Source organism: Protomyctophum parallelum (genome assembly GCF_964188405.1).
Source record: "Protomyctophum parallelum genome assembly, chromosome: 4".
Taxonomy (NCBI): domain Eukaryota; kingdom Metazoa; phylum Chordata; class Actinopteri; order Myctophiformes; family Myctophidae; genus Protomyctophum; species Protomyctophum parallelum.
The window spans coordinates 10,041,010-10,062,454 of NC_139700.1; the positions used below are offsets into that span (position 1 = coordinate 10,041,010).

At 42.9% G+C, this 21,445-nt stretch overlaps 1 protein-coding gene across 1 annotated transcript in view; it reads left to right on the forward strand.

The window, feature by feature from the left end:
* Nucleotides 1-20,181, forward strand: part of tmtc3 (transmembrane O-mannosyltransferase targeting cadherins 3) — a 62,597-nt gene extending 42,416 nt beyond the window's left edge. Inside the window, exons 10-14 of the mRNA XM_083764182.1 lie at nucleotides 132-243; nucleotides 3,069-3,172; nucleotides 4,863-5,032; nucleotides 9,654-9,880; nucleotides 16,946-20,181. Of these exons, the coding sequence (XP_083620308.1) occupies nucleotides 132-243; nucleotides 3,069-3,172; nucleotides 4,863-5,032; nucleotides 9,654-9,880; nucleotides 16,946-17,838 (1,506 nt within the window). The 3' untranslated portion in view covers nucleotides 17,839-20,181. The remainder of the gene's footprint in view (nucleotides 1-131; nucleotides 244-3,068; nucleotides 3,173-4,862; nucleotides 5,033-9,653; nucleotides 9,881-16,945) is intronic.
* Nucleotides 20,182-21,445: the final 1,264 nt, after the last annotated feature.

The window sequence follows — 21,445 nt, forward strand, 5'->3', positions numbered from 1 at the left end:
TCCTTTTTCTATCTGCAAAGTTATTGTTTCATAAAAATCCACCATAGAAACGTGAAAATGCACTTTGCCGTCGGCGTATGATGCATCAAAGAAGATGATTTTCACATTCTGTTAACTCTTAACATGTGCAGGTCAACAAGAACAATGCCAAGCTGTGGAACAATGTTGGCCACGCTCTGGAGAACCAGAACAAATATGAGAAGGCCCTGCGGTATTTCCTGCAGGCCACCCGAGTCCAGCCAGGTACGTACTGTGGGAGCTGCTCATCATCACACTCAGGCAGTCTGCAGAGCTTCAAAGCACCCTGGGGATGTGATGACAACACGCACGCCACACTCCCACACTTTATGTTGTATTTATTCATGCAGTGGTTTTAACCCATTCTGACCTGAGATCAGATTCTAAAAATGTCTATTACATCCTGACAGTTTCATTATTAACCCATTCTGACCTGAGATCAGATTCTAAAAGTGTCTTTGATTTTTCAAAAATAGCAGACCTACAAGCTCGTATCGCGCCACTCGGTGGCGCGATATGAGCTTGTAGATCTGCTATTTTTCAATAGCTAAAGCATAACATGATGCCAACACCAAAATGGGTACCCGGTCAGAATGGGTTAAACCATTTAGGCCTGACCTCGAAATTTAAAAAAAAATCTTCTAAATCCTCCAGTTTTCTGAAAAAAATATTTTCACGATTTTTCAAAAATAGCAGACCTACAAGCTTGTAGATCTGCTATTTTTCAATAGCTAAATTATAACATAATGTTTAAAACACCAAAAGGGGTTCCCGTCCAAAATGCATTAAACCAGTGGGCCGGGGACCACCAGTGGTCCTCGAAGGGATTCCATTGGTAACCAAATGGAGCCTTGTAGATCTTTAACTCTTGAGAGCGTGCAATGAAACCATCTGGACCCGTATATGGGTCCATTTGGTTTCAAGAGTTCAATTATTGTTAAACATCTGCATTACCGGTACTTAATTTACAAGTCGACTACACAATTTAGAGAATGTATAGAAGAATTGTCATTTTGATTCAAGGTTTGCCTGTTATCTCTCCTAATGGTACCACATCAATACAGCACGGAATTGTGGTCCGTGGCTCAAATGCAAAATAAATAATGGGCCTTTATATGAAAAGGAAACGGATGAAAACCACAGATGTTTTCATTCATTCATTCATTCAGCGTCAAAGTGCTCCAAAAATAATCATATCTATTTATTTTTTATTGTCTTAGCACAGTGCCGTTTTGATAGTGGGCAATCCATCACTACATCAACAGGTTATTCAACTGGTCTCATAGTTGTTGTTGCTGGCTGTGGCACATTTTATGAATCCACGGGAGGTATAGTATGTGAAAATAAATATAATAATAATAAATATAGACTCACTCTATATGAATCAATTTTGATTGAGGGTATTGATAGTGAGCATTGCATCACTAGCTCAGTGTGAAGATGTTATTCGACATGTCTCCTAGCTGTTGTTGCTGGCTGCTGTGGCACATTTTGCTATTCCAGGGGGGTCGTGTCTATCTGTCAGTCGCATGCTGAGTGTACAAATCATTGGAACCACCACATATTTTCCATACATTCAAATGAATGTGCTACTCCGTCTTGTGACAGTGTTGCGAAAGTATCCGATATCTACGAGCAACGTGTTTGTTTTAAGTAAAAGTGAAGGTTAAGTCTGTGTGGGTTTCATATTGAACCGATGAAAAGTATTAATAAGAGTTTGACTAAATAATATCTACTTTGGATCCATTGGAACATGTTATTCTAGTTTTTCAATTTCCTGAAAAGTAACTATTTTCCAATACAGGTGGTCCGTGGACCACCTGTATTGAATGTGGTCCCCGACCATTCATTTTGTAATGTAGGATTTGCTCCACTAATTGAGAAACAGTGAACTGAATGACCTGGTGACCTACAGTATAATGACCAAGAAATCCAATATAAAAGGGGAGTTAGAATCTCAAGAGGGGGGAGTGCTCTGATTGAGTCATTATTATTAGGATATTATTAGTAGTCATTATGGACCATTGGTTGAGAAATAAGTGAAGAAAAATAACTCGAAGATGGCAGCCCACTCTCTACTGAACCATTTCCCCTTTATATAGACTCCTGACTCCACCCCTGGCTAATCAGTCAGCAAATCACAAAGCATTTAGCAACACCCAAGATGCTCCCCCTAAAGCAACCAATCAGAGCTCTCTTCAGGCAATCAAGACAGCTTCGCAATTACAGCATCTGCATAGATAAACACAAGTATATTAGATTCACATGTCACAGCAGAATGTGCATCTGTTGTTGAACTGAGAATCAACCTGTTACAAATACAATACAGCAACAATACAATGAATGTGTATTGTTGAACAGTTTGCATTACTCTGACAGAGGCTGCTCTGTCACACGCTAATGTTACCCATATCCCAACCCAACACAACAGTGGTCCCCAGGTTGATTCTAAGCCAGGGTGGTGGTCCCTCGTTCATGATCGGTTGAAAAGCCCTGATTTAGAGGGAGGTGATGAAGATGCAGAAGAGACTCATTAAAAGTAAAACAAAAGATTCTTTCAGTAGAGATTAGGGTGTGAAACTCAATGCCGGGAATGCGATCCAAATGACTCCATTTCATTCCACTAACATAATTTAATTGTTTTAGTTAAAGAAGCCAGACCGTTTAAATAATAAAAAGGACTGGTTGGAGGAAGTTACGTCCACAGTCAAAACATTGCTTTTGTTGAGTCACCACCCAAAAGTGTTTCCCCTAGATTAAGTACGTAAACACATTAACTTGATGAGGATTTCCTGGTTTTCTAATCGTCAAGCGTCGCTTTCTACAGTAAATGGCACTCGACTTTATTAATTTTCCAAACAAAGACAATGTATTCTATTGAGAACTAACACAGCATGCCATATTTAGTTTTAGTTTTTTCTTCTCGTTCGTATTGGCTTGTCTTGCTCGGCTCTTATGAGTTATTTTGCTGATGCGTCCAAGACACACTGTAAGCTAATTCCTATTTGATCCTTTGATCCTTTGTCTTGTTTTTTTTGTTGTATCTGCAGATGATATCGGTGCTCATATGAACGTGGGAAGAACGTACAAGAACCTGAACAAGTCCAAAGAGGCAGAGGATTCCTACCTGATTGCTAAATCTCTCATGCCACAGGTGTGTGTCATGAATTGTGTCACGCACGTGAATCGTTTGTTCTTGTCAAAGGTATTCAAAAGTGTGCCTCATGCAAGACAAATGTCTCCATCATTCAAAAATAACCATAACCATTTGATTTATTGGTCTCCCTGCTTTGATATCCCTCTTTGACAGAAGGTTGATCACAACTTGCAGCTAACTTTACCTTTTGATGGCATCAATAATACATGCTCATGGTCTTTGATGACCAAAGAAATTTAATTGAGATTTAAAACAATATTTGTTTCCTAACCCATTTAGGCCTGACGTTGAAATACAAATAAAAGTCTTCTGAAAGAATATATATTCAAAGATTAGTGCCACATTTTCACAATTTAAAAAAAATAGCAGACCTACAAGCGCGCCGCCGAGTGGCGCGCTATGAGCTTGTAGATCTGGTATTTTTCAATAGCTAAAGCAGGGATCCTCAACTAGAAATGATGAAGGTCCACAAATATTTTTTTGAATAAGACAGAGGTCCGGTCCCATGCGCGGCGTCCATCGGAGAGCGGGGCTCTATGCCCGTTTAGTATGGTCAAGCCAAGCTTATACAAATCAGATCCCCTTCCACCCAACTAATAATGGGGTGCAGAGTGCAGGCCCGGAGTGGAACTCCAAATCAGGCCGGGAGTTATACACCCTGGCAGACCACACTGTGCGCGCATAGCGCGCGCCAGAATTTTGGGGGCCCTTGGGGGACATTTTGGGGGCCTTTGCAGCAATTTCACATGAGAAATGTATACCATCTGATGTTATTTATATTATTAACTTGGGTGGTCCGCAAAGAGGTGGTCGGACCGCGGTCCGCCAGTTGAATACCCCTGAGCTAAAGTATAACATAATGCTTAGTTAAAACTCCAAAAGTGGTTCCTGTTCAGAATGGGAATTCTTATACAAATAATGTTGTTATTTCATAGCCTTAAGAGTGAATAGCTTTTATCTTGAATAATGTTATTCAAAGCATTAATGTTTGGGGTTCCATAATCTGTGTAGATCAATCTGTAAAACATTCCCCCCTGGGACCACTTATGTTAGCATCCTCACTTTTCTGTCCTCAGTTTTGAGGGCCCATGTCCAGCTTTGAGGGTTTGTGTAATCACAGACATTGAGCTAACACAATCAGTGAATGCAATTGACAATGAATGGCCAGCCTTGAGAGAAAGATTGTGTAACACAAACATCGAGGACGCAAATTGTGATTGGCCGGAATGAGATGATGTACAGTATGATGATAGGAGTGGCCCTCACTTCACACAGGTGTGATTTTTTTTTTAAATCCTCACATTCCGTGCTCAGCCCCTCAAAAAGGGGGAGGCCTAGTATAGGGGGCAAGTGGTTAATCAGACGACTCAATTTAGTCGATTATTAACACCATGACGTAAATCACCGTCAAGTTCAAGTGCACGGTCATGTGCCCGAGACGGAGATTGATAATCTCCGTCAAATTAGTGCTATGAAAACTGATCGCATCGCTCTACAGCCTAGAGGCACTTGCTGACGATGGGCACATTTTATTAATGGATTAAATAGGCCCGGGCCCTCAAGGTGTAAATCAATTATAATTGTTGCCAATGTTATGGCTAATGGGAGGGTGGGCCGGCAATAAACAACGTAAAGTCATCACGCCATCGTTCTCAAACGTCCCTCTCTGCATTCCATTTTGGAACAGATCATTCCCGGTAAGAAGTATGCTACGCGTGTGGCACCCAACCATCTGAACGTCTACATAAATCTGGCTAATCTCATCCGTGCCAACGACTCGCGGTTAGAAGAGGCCGATCAACTTTACCGACAGGCAATCAGCATGAGACCTGACTTCAAACAAGCCTACATCAGCAGGTAAGAATGTGAATCATTTTGTTCACACCTGCCCCAGCTCTTTCCTCGGAAACACACACACACACACACACACACACACACACACACACACACACACACACACACACACACACACACACACACACACCAACACACCAACACACACACACACACACACACACACACACACACCATCTCTCTCTCTCTCTCTCTCTCTCTCTCTCTCTCTCTGTGTGGTGTGTTTCTCTCAAGCTCTGACTTGCTGGTTGTTGCATTCTTGCATTACCCTGTGTTGACTAACAACATTTAAGTAAGGTCGTGCTCTGACCCAGACACTGTCATACATTTGTACATTGTTAATAATTGGTAAATGGTGCATTTATATAGCAGCATTTTACATAGATTGTGCATTTACATTCACCCAGATAGATAGATCTTTATTGTCGTTGTAACATGTACAACAAAAAGACACACATAACCATACTTCGTGTTATTGCACAACCCCTATTGCACTTAGTATATGTTGCACAATAAACATGTAATTGCAGCTGTTATTGCACAAACCACTATTGCACTTAACTTAACACAATAAGAGCCAGCCATCCAGGCCAGAACGATGTGGGTATCTGAAGAATAGATAATGGCCCTGAGCAGTGCACATGCATTGCCCTTGGTATACAACACCGGCTGAGTCAGTTCAATAACCGTGGGAAACAACAAAATGCCAGAATCTAGATTGACATGATAAGACTTCCAGATAACTCACTTTACCAATAGCTAGAATCAGGAAACATTTTTACCAATGACCTTTCAAAACCAGAATATTTCAGTGCAACAATGAGTCTCTTACTCCTAGGCAGGGTAGCAACACTAAAGCATATTCAAATTCAGGTGAAGGGAGTCCAAAGGTCACTCTGCACTGTCTGCAGCACAATGACTGCAGATCTCTTCTTAAAGTTTACTTATTATGGTTTACTTTCAACCATAAACCATAATATGTTTGACAAACCTTGGATTCTAATTCTTCATCGACCAACAGCGCATGCAGCATGACTATGAGGTAACTTAACTATGTGGGACTTCTCCATCGGCATCGCATCGCTTTTTCCCATCAAAGTGCCTGTATACGCACACTCACAGTCACACTAACTTTATGATCAATCAAAGTGTCAGGCTTGAAGAGTTCATCCATGTTACCGTTCGTTTACAATTGGCAGAGTTTGGATTATATCTTTTTTTATTTGATTGAGAGGTAATGCCTGTTTCAGGCGCTGTTTAATAATTGTTAAATAAAAGACCAATCCAATATGCCCTCCATCTTCTGCAGCTATATCGCTGTTTTATTTTAACCCATTCTGACCGGGCACCCATTTTGGTGTCAGCATCATGTTATGCTTTAGCTATTGAAAAATAGCAGATCTACAAGCTCATATCGCGCCACCGAGTGGCGCGATACGAGCTTGTAGGTCTGCTATTTTTGAAAAATCGAAGAGCGACTGACATTTTTAGAATCTGATCTCAGGTCAGAATGGGTTCATCAGACCAGTGTGTGTCCGGCGGAAACCTCGTATGAATCTGATCTCAGGTCAGAATGGGTTAAATCTATAATTCATTGTGCGTCACTGCTCGCCTCGTGCCTCGCACCCCCCCCGTCCCCCGTCGGGTGTCGAAGCGTCGACGATCGATGTTTTTTTTGTCGAAGCGTCGATCTCCAAAACCGTGATCGAAGGTCAGCCCTAGTTCACTGTACAGACCGAGTAACTAATCCTTAAATGTCTAAATGCCAAAAATTACCTCACAATTATAATATAATTCACAATTACAGAGTCATAGTGGGTGCAAATAGCTGAGCTGTGGAGGGCAAGCTATTTCCATCCGGTTATGAATAGTCACTCTGTTATGGTTTTTTTATGGCGCATACACGACTCTGCAGGAGTCTAGCCGTCTATAATTAGGGTTAATTTAGTCTGTCTGTGGGGTTAAGTTAGTATGTCTGTCTATCTGTGTCTGTGTCCGCAGATGATCTCGCAAAACCCCTTAGACCGATCAGCGCCAGATGTCTTGTGCACACCGCTGCCAGTAGGCCACAGAAATACCTCCACTTGTGTTTTTCCCATACATATTTTATGCTTTCATTTAATTGCATAATGGAAGTCAACAAGGGTCAGCATGGATAGAAGCCTTTCCCAAATTCATAGACGGACTGACGTCATTATAGGCTGGTCATGTGACATCCTAGATCACCCTTGGAGCCATGCTGGTCCCATGCATGTGTGGGTCCAGAGATCCACGACGTGATAACAAATGTTAAACTTGAAAAGTGTTCTCCTTGTAGCACATATCTCTAGGAAAAGTGTGTTTTATTTAACAAAGAGGGGGGCCGGGGTAGCAACCAGGAGTGAGTGGGACTTGGCTAGAGTGAGTGTGGGAGACGAGCGTGAGTCGTGGAGTTGTAAGGGCTCTAGGCAACAGCCTAATCCGTCATATCCGCGGGACAGGTCCGGTTTAATTGAGCAGATAATCCGTCCCAACAGGCCGGAGGTACAAATGGACAAGAGCAAGAGGTAATTCCAGGCAACAGGCTGGGGGTCAGAACAAGAATAATCAGGCATAAATAGCTGGATAAATCCACAGGATCTGATTAAGGTGTGTGTACATGGGTGTGACAGCAAGGCTGTGTTGCCTAGCCAGGGCTGTGTAAGTCAAGGGTTGCGGCCGTCAGGGTGTCGGGAAGCTGGGGGGGGGGGGGATAGCATACAATATATACAGTGTAACTACGCGTTTGTGATGAACTTAGATCTGAATGTACTTTTGGAGTTGTGCTTCATAGTCTCCTCATCATGTGATTCCAATTTGGGATTTATTGGATGTTTCATTCATGATACAGTATGGAACTTTTGGTAAGAATTAGGCTTATCCAACACATTCTTTAAGCCAATTACAGGCAAACGTTATGGAATATAAAAACTCAATTGTCATCGTCACATGACTCACGAAATCATTTGTACCTAATTTGGTGTGTGTGTGGGGGGGGGGGGGGTCATGCTTCTGCAACAGACTGACATTTGTCACATTTATGGCACCCCGTATGGGTGTAATTGAACTTGCTTTTGGAGGCTCCAGTGTTATTCAAATTTGGGGCAGTTTGGACGCTGCATTCATGTTTTTTACATTTTTTCGGAATTGAGGCTCAGAGTGAGGTGATTGAACAAACTATGGATGTTATGGGCTCAATACTAAATCGCCGTTACCTCTCGGTTACAATGTTAACGCTTCTGAAGACTTTTTATAGTTCAGTTCGCAACTTCAGTTATGGGCGTTAAAAGTCAATATGGGTGGAGTGTCTTCCATGGCCTACTGGGAGTGTTCATGCAAAGCTTGATGCCAAACGGTCCAGTCGTGTACGAGATTAGCTGCACACAAAATTGCCCAGACACAACAAGGAAGAAATGGGCAGAGGTGAAACATAATCTCTGCCTGGCGCCCAGCCTGGCCCTGTACCACGTATATTCATGTTAATGAACAACAAAACAACAACACTCCAACAGCTGTGTGTTTTATTTATCTGGAAGTCTTATCATGTAAATCTAGATTCTGGCATTTTGTTGTTGTTTCCCACGGCAATGCATGTGCACCGCTCAGGGCCATTATCTATTCTTCAGATACCCACATCCTGGAGGGGAAAGGAACTGGTTGGAATAACGTGTTCCTTCCACACGCTACGTCCAACCAGGGAAACTCCCCCGTCAGGTGTAAAGGAGCAACTTGGACACTCAGGCATGAAGGAAGCATGAGTTCAAGTCCGTTGCTCTCCCCATGTCCCCCATATATATGGGGACTAGGTTGGCGGAGGGTGTGTAGAGCCCAGGATCACATTAGATAATTGACACAGGGGGGGAAATGGTTACAAAATCGTGGGATAAAGATTATATATTTTAAAAAAAAGATACCCACATCCTTTTTAGTTGTTCTTTATCATTGTTTTATTTGATCATTGTTTTTACCATATGTTATTAGTTATTACCGTGTTTAGTGTGTGCTTCACTGCTTATTTGTGCCTTTTAGTCTTATGTCTTATTGTTTATGTCAATGGTTTCTGTCATTTGTCATTTAGCTATCATCTGCTCTGTATCGCACTTTGGTCAACGAGAGTTGCTTTTAAATTATTTGACTTGACGATAACAAAATGGCATCAATGCAGAACCTCAACTGTGGTGTCCACGTTTGCTTGTGTATGCTTATGTACGCTTATGTATGATTATGTAACAGTTCAGTGTGTTCACTGAGTTCACTGCCATATCACTCCCTCTCACCCAAGGGAATAAAGCTGGGTATGGCATCCTCAATTGTGTGGCAGTTGAACATGACGAGCACAGATCACTTGCATATCCTCTTTTTATTCAATAGTGTTCACAGTAAAGGGCAAAAATGCAAAGTTCCGCCGAACCTCCAACTGTTATTGAGTTATGTTCATACACACGCACAGACACGCGCACACACGCATGCATGCACGCACGCACGCTCGCGCACACACACGCACACAATACCTTACAATACCCTGCCACACATTAATTCAAATGAACATCCAACGGTATCCAGACTCTGAACCCTCCTGTCATTTATTTGAACATTGAACCACCAGGGGTGAACTCCTCCTGAAGATGAACAAGCCCACAGAGGCGAGGGACGCCTACCTGCGGGCGCTGGAGCTGGACCGTGGCAACGCCGACCTGTGGTACAACCTGGCCATCGTCAACATCGAGATGAAGGAGCCGTCCGAGGCCCTGAACAACTTCAACCGCGCCCTGGAGCTCAACCCGCGCCACAAACTGGCTCTCTTCAACTCTGCCCTGCTCATGCAGGAGTCCGGTGAGTGTGGGTGGGGCCAAGGTTGGGTTGTGGACCAATTTTTATGGGTCCCTTCATTTTGTGTTTCCTACATTTTTCATGAATTAAGTATTTTCAGTACTTTCATGAACAAATAAGAGTAGAATCTAAGAAATTCCATTATTTTGAAAACAAATGTTTATTTAAGAAGTAGTTAAAATAGCCAATCTACAACTACTACGTGTAGATCTGCTACTTCCACTAGTTTGTGTCCCGGGGGGACATCAAATGTCTCTTTTCGGTCACACAGGCTAACAAGTCTGGGAACCACTGGCATAAAAGACTAAACTCTTTAGACTTGAACAATTGCATAATACATCTATATTGGTCAATATAGACATCTTTCAAAACAGTAATTCGGTTCATGATTCCAATGATTGTGAATGTCAAGTACATTCTAAAAAGCATTTGCTAAAAAATAAATCACACCCGTGTGAAGTAAGTGGTGCCGGCCCGATTCCCGGCGAGCCGCCCTGTGTCCGAAACAGTTGAGAAATGACAGTTACCGTGTGGGGGTCCCTCTACTGTACCCTGTACTGTACTGTCACTGTACTGTACTGGCACACCTGAAATCACCATATATAGTTATATACAGTTAATATGTGTGTGTGTATTAGGTTGCGCACAGGTGGTGAAAAACAACCATGCTGTTTTCGTGCTCATACCTACCTACCTAGCCAGTCAGGCAGGCACTTAAGGAAGTGGTTTGCACCACTTAAAAACCCCCACTAAATCCCAGCTATACAAAAGCGTGTGCCACTACTACTGGAAACACCCTAGTTAATAAGAACAGACCATGGAAAGATAGCTAGAAGGTTGCAACACAGCTCTGTCCTTTTGACTGTAACCTTTACTGAACCCGTGGGCTGTGCTGGCTAAGGTCCAGAACCTGGGATGGTATACCATGCTTTGTTGGTGTGATGTGTGGGACTCAAAGTTTTTACAGAACCAGTTTAATGACGTGCAGTAAATAGGCTCTCTGTGCCATGCCACCGCGCACATGTTACACTCTGCTCCACTGCCGCATTCTCGCTGCAGGTTAACCCGAGGGCACATCCTACCTTAGTGGACAGCTTACACAGCCTGTCACATACTCTCTCCTGAATAGAGCGAGTACATGCCTGTCCGTGTGTATACAACATGTGAGTCATTACGGCTGCATCACAATGCTTACACACTCGCCTCAACAGGACGCTATATCCACTAACTCAGTGATTCTCAACCTTTAGAATTTCAATGACCCTCATTTTACTACAGTAGGCCAAGCTATTTGACTTTTTGAAAGGAATGTTATAAGTATATTGGGGAGTAAAATGCTATATCTGGAATGAATTGCTACGGACGGGCACAGGCTCTGTGTATCCTGCCACTGGCAGGCTTTCAATGTGCTATTTCAGCACCATGGAGAGAGACGTGGAAACATACACCTTCAGTAGCCTATAACATACAGCATTATAAAACTGTTGATAAAGAAACCGATTACTTTTCTACCCCCTACAGTATTATTTACTGAAATGACACTGTCGAAAGTTCAATTAAAAATAAATCTACTATTGCTTGGTAGCTGCAGCATCGAGGGTTGTATTGGGGCATCACTCCCAATCTTCCGCCGTAGCCTGAAAACCCACCTTTTCAGACTCCATCATGGCCCATAGCACTTACCCTAACCCCTTACATAGCATTTCTGTTGGCTTAGATAGCATTTGACACAGACTTATAGCATGTTATGTAGACAGCACTATAATTGTATTGTATATAGTCATAGCACGCCATAGTACATATGTATAGCATAGTAGTGAATATGTATAGTTTATTATGTATAGTGTATGTATAGTTTCATCATATAGATATTCCACTGTTACCTTCTTATCTTACGCATGTTTCATGATAAATGCTTTTATGTGATGTATTCCCATGCTTTTGTTCTTGCCTAAATGTAAGTCGCTCTGGATTAAGAGCGTCTGCTAAATGCCTAAATTGTAAATTGTAAATTGGCATCAAGACCAGAGATGGGCTCTATGCCCGTATGGAACACATGGTCTTTCAAGGCTGCCTACTTCTCTATCTCTCTCGCCGCAGATAATAATAGACGTGGGTGGAGAGCCTAGAGAAGGTTATGTTTATTTAATTTAAGTAATTTCACTAAGTAATTTAACTCTAATTATATTGTGCGTAGCATATTTTGACTGTCGATTCTAACCCCAACCCGTTTCTGCTGGATAAACCCCTTGGCTCCTGTCGGTTTCATTGAGAGCCACACATCACACTTTTTTTCCCACAGTTCTTTTTTTAATTTTCTCCCAATTAGGTCGTTATAGCAATTCCCAATTCCCTGTGTATTCTAGTCCCCTTGTCACTGCTTACTCCTACGCTGGGTCCTCCAGCAGGGACCAATCACGTGTCTCCTCTGATACGCCTGGAAGTAAAATAACAGGAAGGCACAACAAAATGAAATATGCAATGTTCAATATACATACTGTACATAATGGTGCATGATTTAAATTTAGTAATGGAGAGACGACACTACGGGAGTCAGAAATGCTTCATAATTGTTAAAGAAATGAAAAACAAGAGTATCCAATATAAAATCCCATCAAATATATAGCTGAAGGTTAAAATAAGTTTAATGGTTTAAAGAAAAACATCATTATAAAGCTCAATAAAATCTTTATTAAGACACCATCTCTTGTACATGAACTTCAAGTATATGCATAACCCCTGGCGTATAGCTGAAGAGGATGTGAGCATGATTCAAGTTTCACCACAAGTAATTTCTTTACTGGGTGCACGTACAGTTCATAACAGTTCATTCAAAACAGAAGAATCACTCACACGTCACACGTCTTTTAGGTATCTTTTCTTTAATTAGAAACGGGCAGCGTACAAATGCATCTTGTCAAGAGTTTTCTTCATGCTGATATTAATGTTGGAGGGAGCTTGAATAATTGAATCATTATAATAATTATCCAAACGTGACATTATGTTGAATATGAAGGAAAGCTGGCTGACTACTGATCAACCCTGAAACATATCATAATAATATGTCAATAATAATGCCATAATAGAGGAGTCTAATTACCAAAATGTTCAAATAACTAGATTGTAAAGATTGCGGTTGGAACAATCTAGCAAACCGTGCTTGTAAATTTCAGTTCAGTTTGAACATGAATATTGAATTGCATTTTTATAGCTCTCTTCTTTGAATGCTTGGTGCTTTAGTCTCAATATTTCTTCCTCCTCTTCAATCAGGAGAAATTAGCTATCTCATACCGGAAAAGCCAGATGCTGGTGGTGGGTCTTACTGTGGTTTTTGGCCAGTGGAAAGGGGACTTGATATTGTTCTATGGAACAAGGAGTAGGTCAGTGCTGAAGTTAAATGGAATACAAGGTGTGGTTATAGCCACATAAATCTTAAGGATTTTTATTGTAGCTATTATGTTTGCTTGTACGGGCAACATGTCAACATCTTTGCTGTGTTTCTGTTCCTTTTCAAGTGCTGCTTGAACTCTGTTCACTTCCTCAGTAGGACTAATACATATTCTGTAGCATTCAAGGAGCCTACTACTTTATGTCTTCCTTCACCGTAGTGGCAAATGAACGGTAGTCAAGGTTTAATTTAAAACTATGTTTTGATCATAGCAGCTGTCTGATCAAGGATGTTGTCAGAACTTGTCACAGACGTCTGCAACTGCCTTTGACTCCACTACCTTTTTTCTAGGATGCCATACATTCTTCTTTCAGAAGGTTATGACTTTTAAATGAGAATTCCATACTAAAAGGCTTTCTTACCTTTCTTTGTAGTCGTTACGTCCCCACCAAAGAGGTCCAGGTGTTGTTTTGTGCAAAAGCTCCTTATTGGCTATTTCCCCTACCATAAGCCCTAAATGAATTGCATTGAATTGAATGGGAATTGAATGGGGCTATGGGGTGTTGTGCTAATTCGCTTATTTCCATTGCTCAAAATTATAATTTCTTTGTATATATCCTCTCTTCATAATGTAAATAATATCCCAAGCGGCACACTTTACTACTTCTTTCGATGGAAATAAGCGAACTAGCATAACACCCCATAGTCCCATTCAATTCCCATTCAATGCAATGCAATTCATTGAGGGCTTATGGTAGGGGAAATAGCCAATAAGGAGTTTTTGAACAAAAAAACACCTGGACCTCTTTGGTGGGGACGTAATAACTACAAAGAAAGATAAGAAAGCATTCTAGCATGGAATTCTCCTTTAAATACAATGCTCTTATTGATTTCTAAAAGACTATTGTTTTCCTAGTAGCTCTACACACATTTCTGCATTCAGATGAGCTGGCTTTTTCTTTAATCTTTTGTCTTATTTCTATATTAGCAGGGCAACAGACCACTACACTACAGCCTTTAGCAACTGCTTCCAATTCCATCCTTTCATTTAACATATGAAAAAGGTTTTAAAAAAAGTGCACATCCCAACGATAAAAGATTAAATAAATAAAATACCAGGTGCTGGACAGAAGAACAGAACCGATCGTCACAGGCGTGTTTTGCTGACTAGCGATTAACACTGTCATGTTAATCATAACAGCGTTGCGCACAAATAGCCAATCTACAGCTCAAAACACGTCACATTTGTGACACGTGAGCTTGCAGATCTGCTATATTTTCTTATTTATAGATATAGAGGGTATGCGCGTGACATCATTATACCCGGAAGTTATGCGGGAACACCTACTGAGTGGCAAGAAACGACTTACCAAACGGAAAAGTCTGATCTGATTGCATTAAACAACGTTTACAAACCCACCCACGTTTACAAACTCACAAACCCACTCGATTTTCCGCTCACTTTATGCACTCATATTGTTTGATGACATGGCCAATTTAGGGACGCCAGTGGTTACGCCTGTCTGTGGGTTTCATCAATATTTACCAATGAAGTACAAAATAATAACTTCATTGGAACACAGGTTCTGTTTTACATTAATGGTTTTCTACATCAAGGATGTCTTTCCGACTGCAATGATGTGGATATTTATTAGATTTATTAGATTAGGTGAATATCCGGACTCGATTCTTCTCTCTTTCTGTTCAACACCTGAGGATGTTATCATTTTGACTTGCGTGACTTTGAAAACCTTTTTCACATGTTGAAACAAAGCATTACATTGAAGTTCTTTCCAGTGGAATGTTTCCCAGGTAATTTTAGCCATTAGAGTGAAAGAAAGAGCCACCAATTTATTGAACATTTGGCCCATGACTGATTTGGTGCAGAACTGCAGATGGTATATTTGTGCATCTATCTGTATTTACAGTATATCCATGCTCTTCTCGTTTTAGGAATCTTGTGCAACTGTTTTTTTTTTTTTTTAATGTTTCTGTTTATTCATTTTTTGTTTTACAAAATAGAAGTAAATTCAGAAATAAAAACAGAGTGACAAATACAAAAAGAAACTAAAACACACAATAACAAAACACAAACTCCAAATCAAGACAACAAAAGAACATTCAAAGCACAACAAAACAATAAAAACAATATATAAAAAATGAAATAAAAACTCCAATATAGTCAATATTCACAGGTCATGGTCACAAACATCATCCAGACAAGACAGGTTGGGCTGTCAGGCGACAGTTATACAGGTTCAATCGGGGGCACAAGTGTAAGGCGGTCAACATGAGATAGAAAAGGCACTCCAATTTAGCCAATATACAAAGCAGATCTCGTTCACAAACATCATCCAGGCAAGACAGGTTGGCAAGTCAGGCGACAGTTAATCAGGTTCAATCAGGTTCAATCGGGGGCACAAGTGTAAGGCGGTCAACATGAGACAGAAAAGGCTGCCATGTTTTACTGAATTTGGAGATTGAGCCACGCAATGTATATTTAATTTTTTCCAATTTTAAAAAATGCAGTATGTCCGATATCCAACGGGAATGTGAAGGGGGGTATGTTTTTTTCCAATACATGAGAATAAGACGTCTTGCCAGAAGCGTCACAAAGGCGACAAGGTCAGATTGATATTTAGGCAGGGGGATAGTATCAGGAAGGACGCCAAATAGGGAAATAATAGGGGATGGCTCTATGGGAAACTGTAACACATCTGAAATAGTATCAAATATAGCGAATCTTGTGCAACTGTAAGCACAACTTCCTGGGAGAGCACAAGATCACATCATCACATGCATAGCCGTTCGCACATTACACAATATACCTGTGCACTCTGACAGTAGGCAGAGTAGAGTATGCTGTTTACAGTATGCTGTGTACAGTATGCTGTGTACACCACCAAGATACCCATGTACCAACAAACCACGTGCAACCCAGATTTGGCTCAAACGAGGGATTCAATAAATGTCGCTCCTATGCCACTTTATATGACGACGACTTCCTGTTTTTCATAGTGTATATTTGTACATCTATAAATGTTCTGATGAATTGAAAATGGAGGACCCTGCTGTAAACAAGTTGTAGTGCTTTTCATGGTTCTCGTCCTCAAAGTAGCAGTTTTTGTATTGACTTTCATTTTAAATTTACCCATTCTACATACTGTAATTTAATTTTTCAGTCAATCAATCAATCAGAATGAGCCCCCATGAGCTCACATCTTGCACCGGGCAGTGTATGAAAAGATGTTACATTATTCTATTATCCTGAATAAAGTGCCGGGTGCTGGGAGTCTGGTGCAACGCACAGGGCCTGACCTGGTGAGAGCAGGAGTGGACCTGGTGAGACGTAGGAGGGGCCTGGACAGGAGATAACCCACAGAGCCTAGTCGTTCCACGCGCCAGAATGGTACCTCCCAGTCCCGGCAGAGTAGTTCAGGAGGAACGGATTGTGTGGCCCTGGTTTTTCCCGAATGGGACTGATCGAGGGTAGCTACTGGGACGTAAGTCGGGACTTGATCACCCCCGGCTGGGTCACCTGAGTGAGGGGTATGATGTTGGGAGACCCAAAACCCCCGATGACCTTGGGGATACATCACTGAGGATACGTCCCAGGTGCATGCATGTATGTATGTATTTTGTTTAGTTAGCCTGTGATAAATGGAATCTTCTGATGACAGGCGAGGCCAGGTTTCGCCCGGAGGCCAACCGCCGCTTCCTGGTCTACGTGGAGGAGGAGCCGGACGACGCCAACGGCTACTTCAACCTGGGCATGTTGGCCATGGACGCCGGCGAGAACGCGGCGGCGGAGCGCTGGATGCGCCGGGCCATCGGCCTGCAGGCGGGCTTCCGCAGCGCCCTCTTCAACCTGGCGCTGCTCTACTCACAGTCGCGCCGCGAGCTGGACGCGCTGCCCGTGCTGGACGAGCTGCTGGCGCACCACCCGGAGCACGTCAAGGGCCTCATCCTGAAGGGCGACATCCTGATGAACCACCGGAAGGACACGCGCGGCGCCAAGGCCTGCTTCGAGCGCATACTGCGCGCCGACCCCGCCAACGTGCAGGGGAAGCACAACCTGTGCGTGGTCTACTTCGAGGAGCGCGACCTGCCGCGCGCCGCCCGCTGCCTGGAGGAGACGCTGGCGCTGGCGCCCGACGAGGAGTACGTGCGGCGCCACCTGAGCATCGTGCGCAACAAGATGGCGGCCATGAGTGCGGCGGGGGAGCCGCTCGGCCCGGCAGAGGGAGCCGCCGTCCCGCCGCCGGTGGCCCAAGAGGAGGAAAAGGAGGAGGGTGAGAGGAGGGGAAGGGGGAAGGAGCGGACGGAGGAAGCGGTGGAGGAGGAGGATGGGAGGGGCGCCGCCAGGGAGGAGAAGAATGAGAGGAAATCCTCTGCCGAGAGCCTGGGCGGCGGCGTGGGCGCGGACCAATCGGAGCCCTCCGTTAGTGGCCAGCAGGCTGACAACAAGCGGACTAAAAGCAAGTCCACTGAAGAGATTAAAGACATAGAGAAGAAAAGGGAGGCCGCCCTGAGGAGACTGGAAGAGATTGAGCGTATATTAAGTGGCGACTGACGCCACAACGTTGTATTTTATGGCAGGACTTTTATTAAAAAAAAAACCTTCTTTGACTGATCCAGAATCAGACGACAGATTTGTTTTGTTTGTGTCGTTTGCTTTCCTTTCCCCAGTAGATCTACACACACACACACACACACACACAACCATCCTTTGATCCATCGCCTGTTTGTCCCTTTAGTTTGGTTGCTATGTCGACAGGCCACTTTTATCGCCAGTCAGCAAAAGAAGGGATCTATACACGTAGCACATGTGTAATAAAACAAAGGAAGCACAAAGGAAGGCGCTGGGATCTAATCTATTTAAAATGTGTTACAGATGCAGGATAACAATGACTCTGCTTCATATGAATGTCTTGTTGTATTTGCATATCCTATAGTCCTAGTTATTTATGCTTCTGTTTTGCCCCGTGTGTGTCGTCATTGTTTATCACTGGATTATTTTCTTCGGTAATGTGTGACTCACTCCTCTGCATAGTTATTGTTTTTTAAAAATGGAATGATTGTATTTCAAAAACAATTAAAGGAAATGACGCTTTCTTTTAGCTTCCTCTCGAGGCAGGATGATATCAGTACTCGTGCTACTCAGAATAACCCACATGGAACAGCAAATGAGTTGTGTACACAACCACACACACACACACACACACACACACACACAGCATAAAACCGGACACAGCAGACAGTACTTAACGTGTATTGATTGATCTCTGTACTTCCTGCCCCATACATCCTTGGTGTCTGTTCTCGTTGCAATTTCATTGAAATCCCATTTAAAGACTGTTATCGCACTCAATTTGTCACCCAACCCCTTATTCTGTCTCCCCTTCTTCTTCCACCGTCTCACTGCCCTTTCTGGACGTTGCTGCATTTCGCGTAGCGAAAAAGGACTAAGTATGGCACAGTACTGTAATAAATTAATAATAATAAAGAATAATAATAGAAATAACTCGAAACTGTTGTTGTTCCAAGCGTATAGCTCTCTGCCAGGTCAGCTTGTCTACCCAGGGCAGTGTCAGTTAGTCAGTCGTGGGGGCGGGGCCATGCAGGCAATGCCATGCAAGCCACACATGGACATCAAAGGGGGCTTCGGCCGCTGCCCTTTTACCCGCCTGTAAAAAAAAAGGACCTGCTCTCCTTATACCATGAATGCAGCATTTAGAGAAATGTTGATGGTGAAAGAAAGGCCACCACCCCCCCCTTTCCATGCCGTACCCTAAGTCGTCGAGTATAAAGTAGGATAGAGACTGAACTGGCGTGAAGCTCCTCCCCCCCGCTATTCATGTCAGTGGAAGTTGCTCAGTGGCGCTCTTTGAAGTACCCGGAAGGACCGTCTCAGAACGTCTTACTTTACCGCATTTGACCACCACATTTTGGTGGTCAAATGCGGAACTGCAACCGGCGAGCACTCAATGTTAAAGCCCAGCTGCACGGTCATGAATCCACGGTGTCCGCCTGTAGTCCCTCCTCTTACCACTAGGGCCCAGTGCGTCAACGTTGGAGAGCCTCACTGGCCCCTTGGGCACAGCCCTCGGGACGCAAGGAAGCTGCACTCGACACATCACGCGATCATTACGATGTCTATAAATCGGCCTTAAAACGGTTCCGTCTCTTCTACTGTATACATCACGTGAAGCATCGGAGGGGAAAGTTCCATTTCAGAATTACAATAACAGTATTCACTACAGTATTCGGGTTGTATGTGTACACCGACTACAGGACAGATGGTCGTGTACATGCCACGCCACAGTATTATCCATTGTTTTGAACATGCACTGTGACACACTGGTCAACAATGATCCATGGTACATAATTTTGTGTCCGCTACTTTCAGTTTATGTACAGTACATGTCAATGGTTTGTTGTGGAATGTGTCTGATGTATTTTGAGTAAATGGGTGGTGCACTTTTTTTTTATTTTATTTTTTACCATAAACATTAACCACTTAAATGCTGTATACTTCATTGACCGAAGTCCCCCGGGGGTAGTCTGCTGTAAAAGGCCCCCCTTCTTTTGCATCTACACCATCTATATGTCTTCACGGAGAATAGCGTATCTACAAGTGAGCTTGTAGATCTGCTGTTTTCGCTGAAGGTTGGTGCCAGAATAGGGGCACTATAACATGAATTTGTTTGTCAGATTTACATGACTATCATCAGCCTTTCAAAATGGTTACAGATGTCAACAATTAGGAAGCGGTTGGTATATTGGGTGATTCACCGCAATGTGCTGAATGATTATGAATTGATTGATTTTTGTATAATTTCACAGTAATCAGTTACCGTTTTGCTAACACTATAGCCCTTGACAATGGTGGTGGTGGTCAGGTGGGGTGTCCAGCTTGTCCAATAAATGCAACGTGACAACTGGCCTTTTCCGAGTTTGTTGTTTATTGCACTGAATGTATAATATATGCAGCAGAAGTGGACTTCATCCGTGTGTGTTATGGAGTACAGATGGGTAGCCGCTAGCTTGTCTTTACCTAACTATATTTCTACCCACAGTCCCACACTTAATGAAATTAGAAATTGTTTCTACTTTTATCAGTTCTATAGAAAGTCTTTTACCTTGGGTCTAAATGGGTTAACGATGACATTCTCTACTTTGACAGCAGTTTCCCCGCCGCACTTGTCTATTTGGAGTTGACACAAAAGTAACTAATAATTTATTTAGTAAGAGAGACTATAAACCAACTAATGGATGAAAAAGTGAAGCATGCGTCATCATCAAGTCATTTACAGATATTGTACTTCCATCTTCAAAATAGTCCCATCTGGCATCTACCAGAGGCTATTAAATAGCCTCTGGTAGATGTGCACCATTGCGCACACACTTTGTGTGCAATGGTGACCTCGAGGTTAGGCGGGCCGTGGAAGAGCTTAGGGCTGGAAGCTCCACACACACACACACACACACACACCGAGGCGTGAAGGCACTGGGTCTATCGGTGGAGAAGGTATGTGGTGAGTTTAGGAAACTGGGTAATGAGCTGCTCCCCCGGTTTGTGCACCCTGATATATTGGAAGAAATCACATGTCCACTTTTAACTCCTGCATCTGCTGACGGAGACTGCAGCGGAATCCATGTGTGTCAGGCTACACACAGTCAAATCCTGTTAAATGTGGGTATTCTTTTACTCGAGTTGAATGGTTGGGGTTAGGTGACATTCGCTGTGTAGTTAAGCCAGCTAGCGCACAACCTCCAGAGAAACTGTATTCCTCAGTGGCACTGTGCTACTACATTTACTGGGATTACTTTGCTTCTCGATTACTGCATGCGGCATGCTGGATGACTGACTACAGGTACAGAAAACCAGAAAGAATTCAAAGGGGAAAGTCTCACTAATCCGACAGCTCTCTGCATTAGCATTAATGTCACTTCGATTGAAGGACTTTCTTATCTGTCAAACTGTCAGTCGCAAACTGGCAACCTGCTTTTCATGTAGTGCATGCACTGTAGCAACAGTATGCGTGTGATGCTTTAGGCCCCTTTGATCATAACTGAGCCGTGGTATTTCCTGTGACAGAACACAGCATAGGCAATGTGTGGCATGCAAATGCATATTCCAGAGAAGTTTGCGTTTTCACTCCTCAGTCATGACCAGG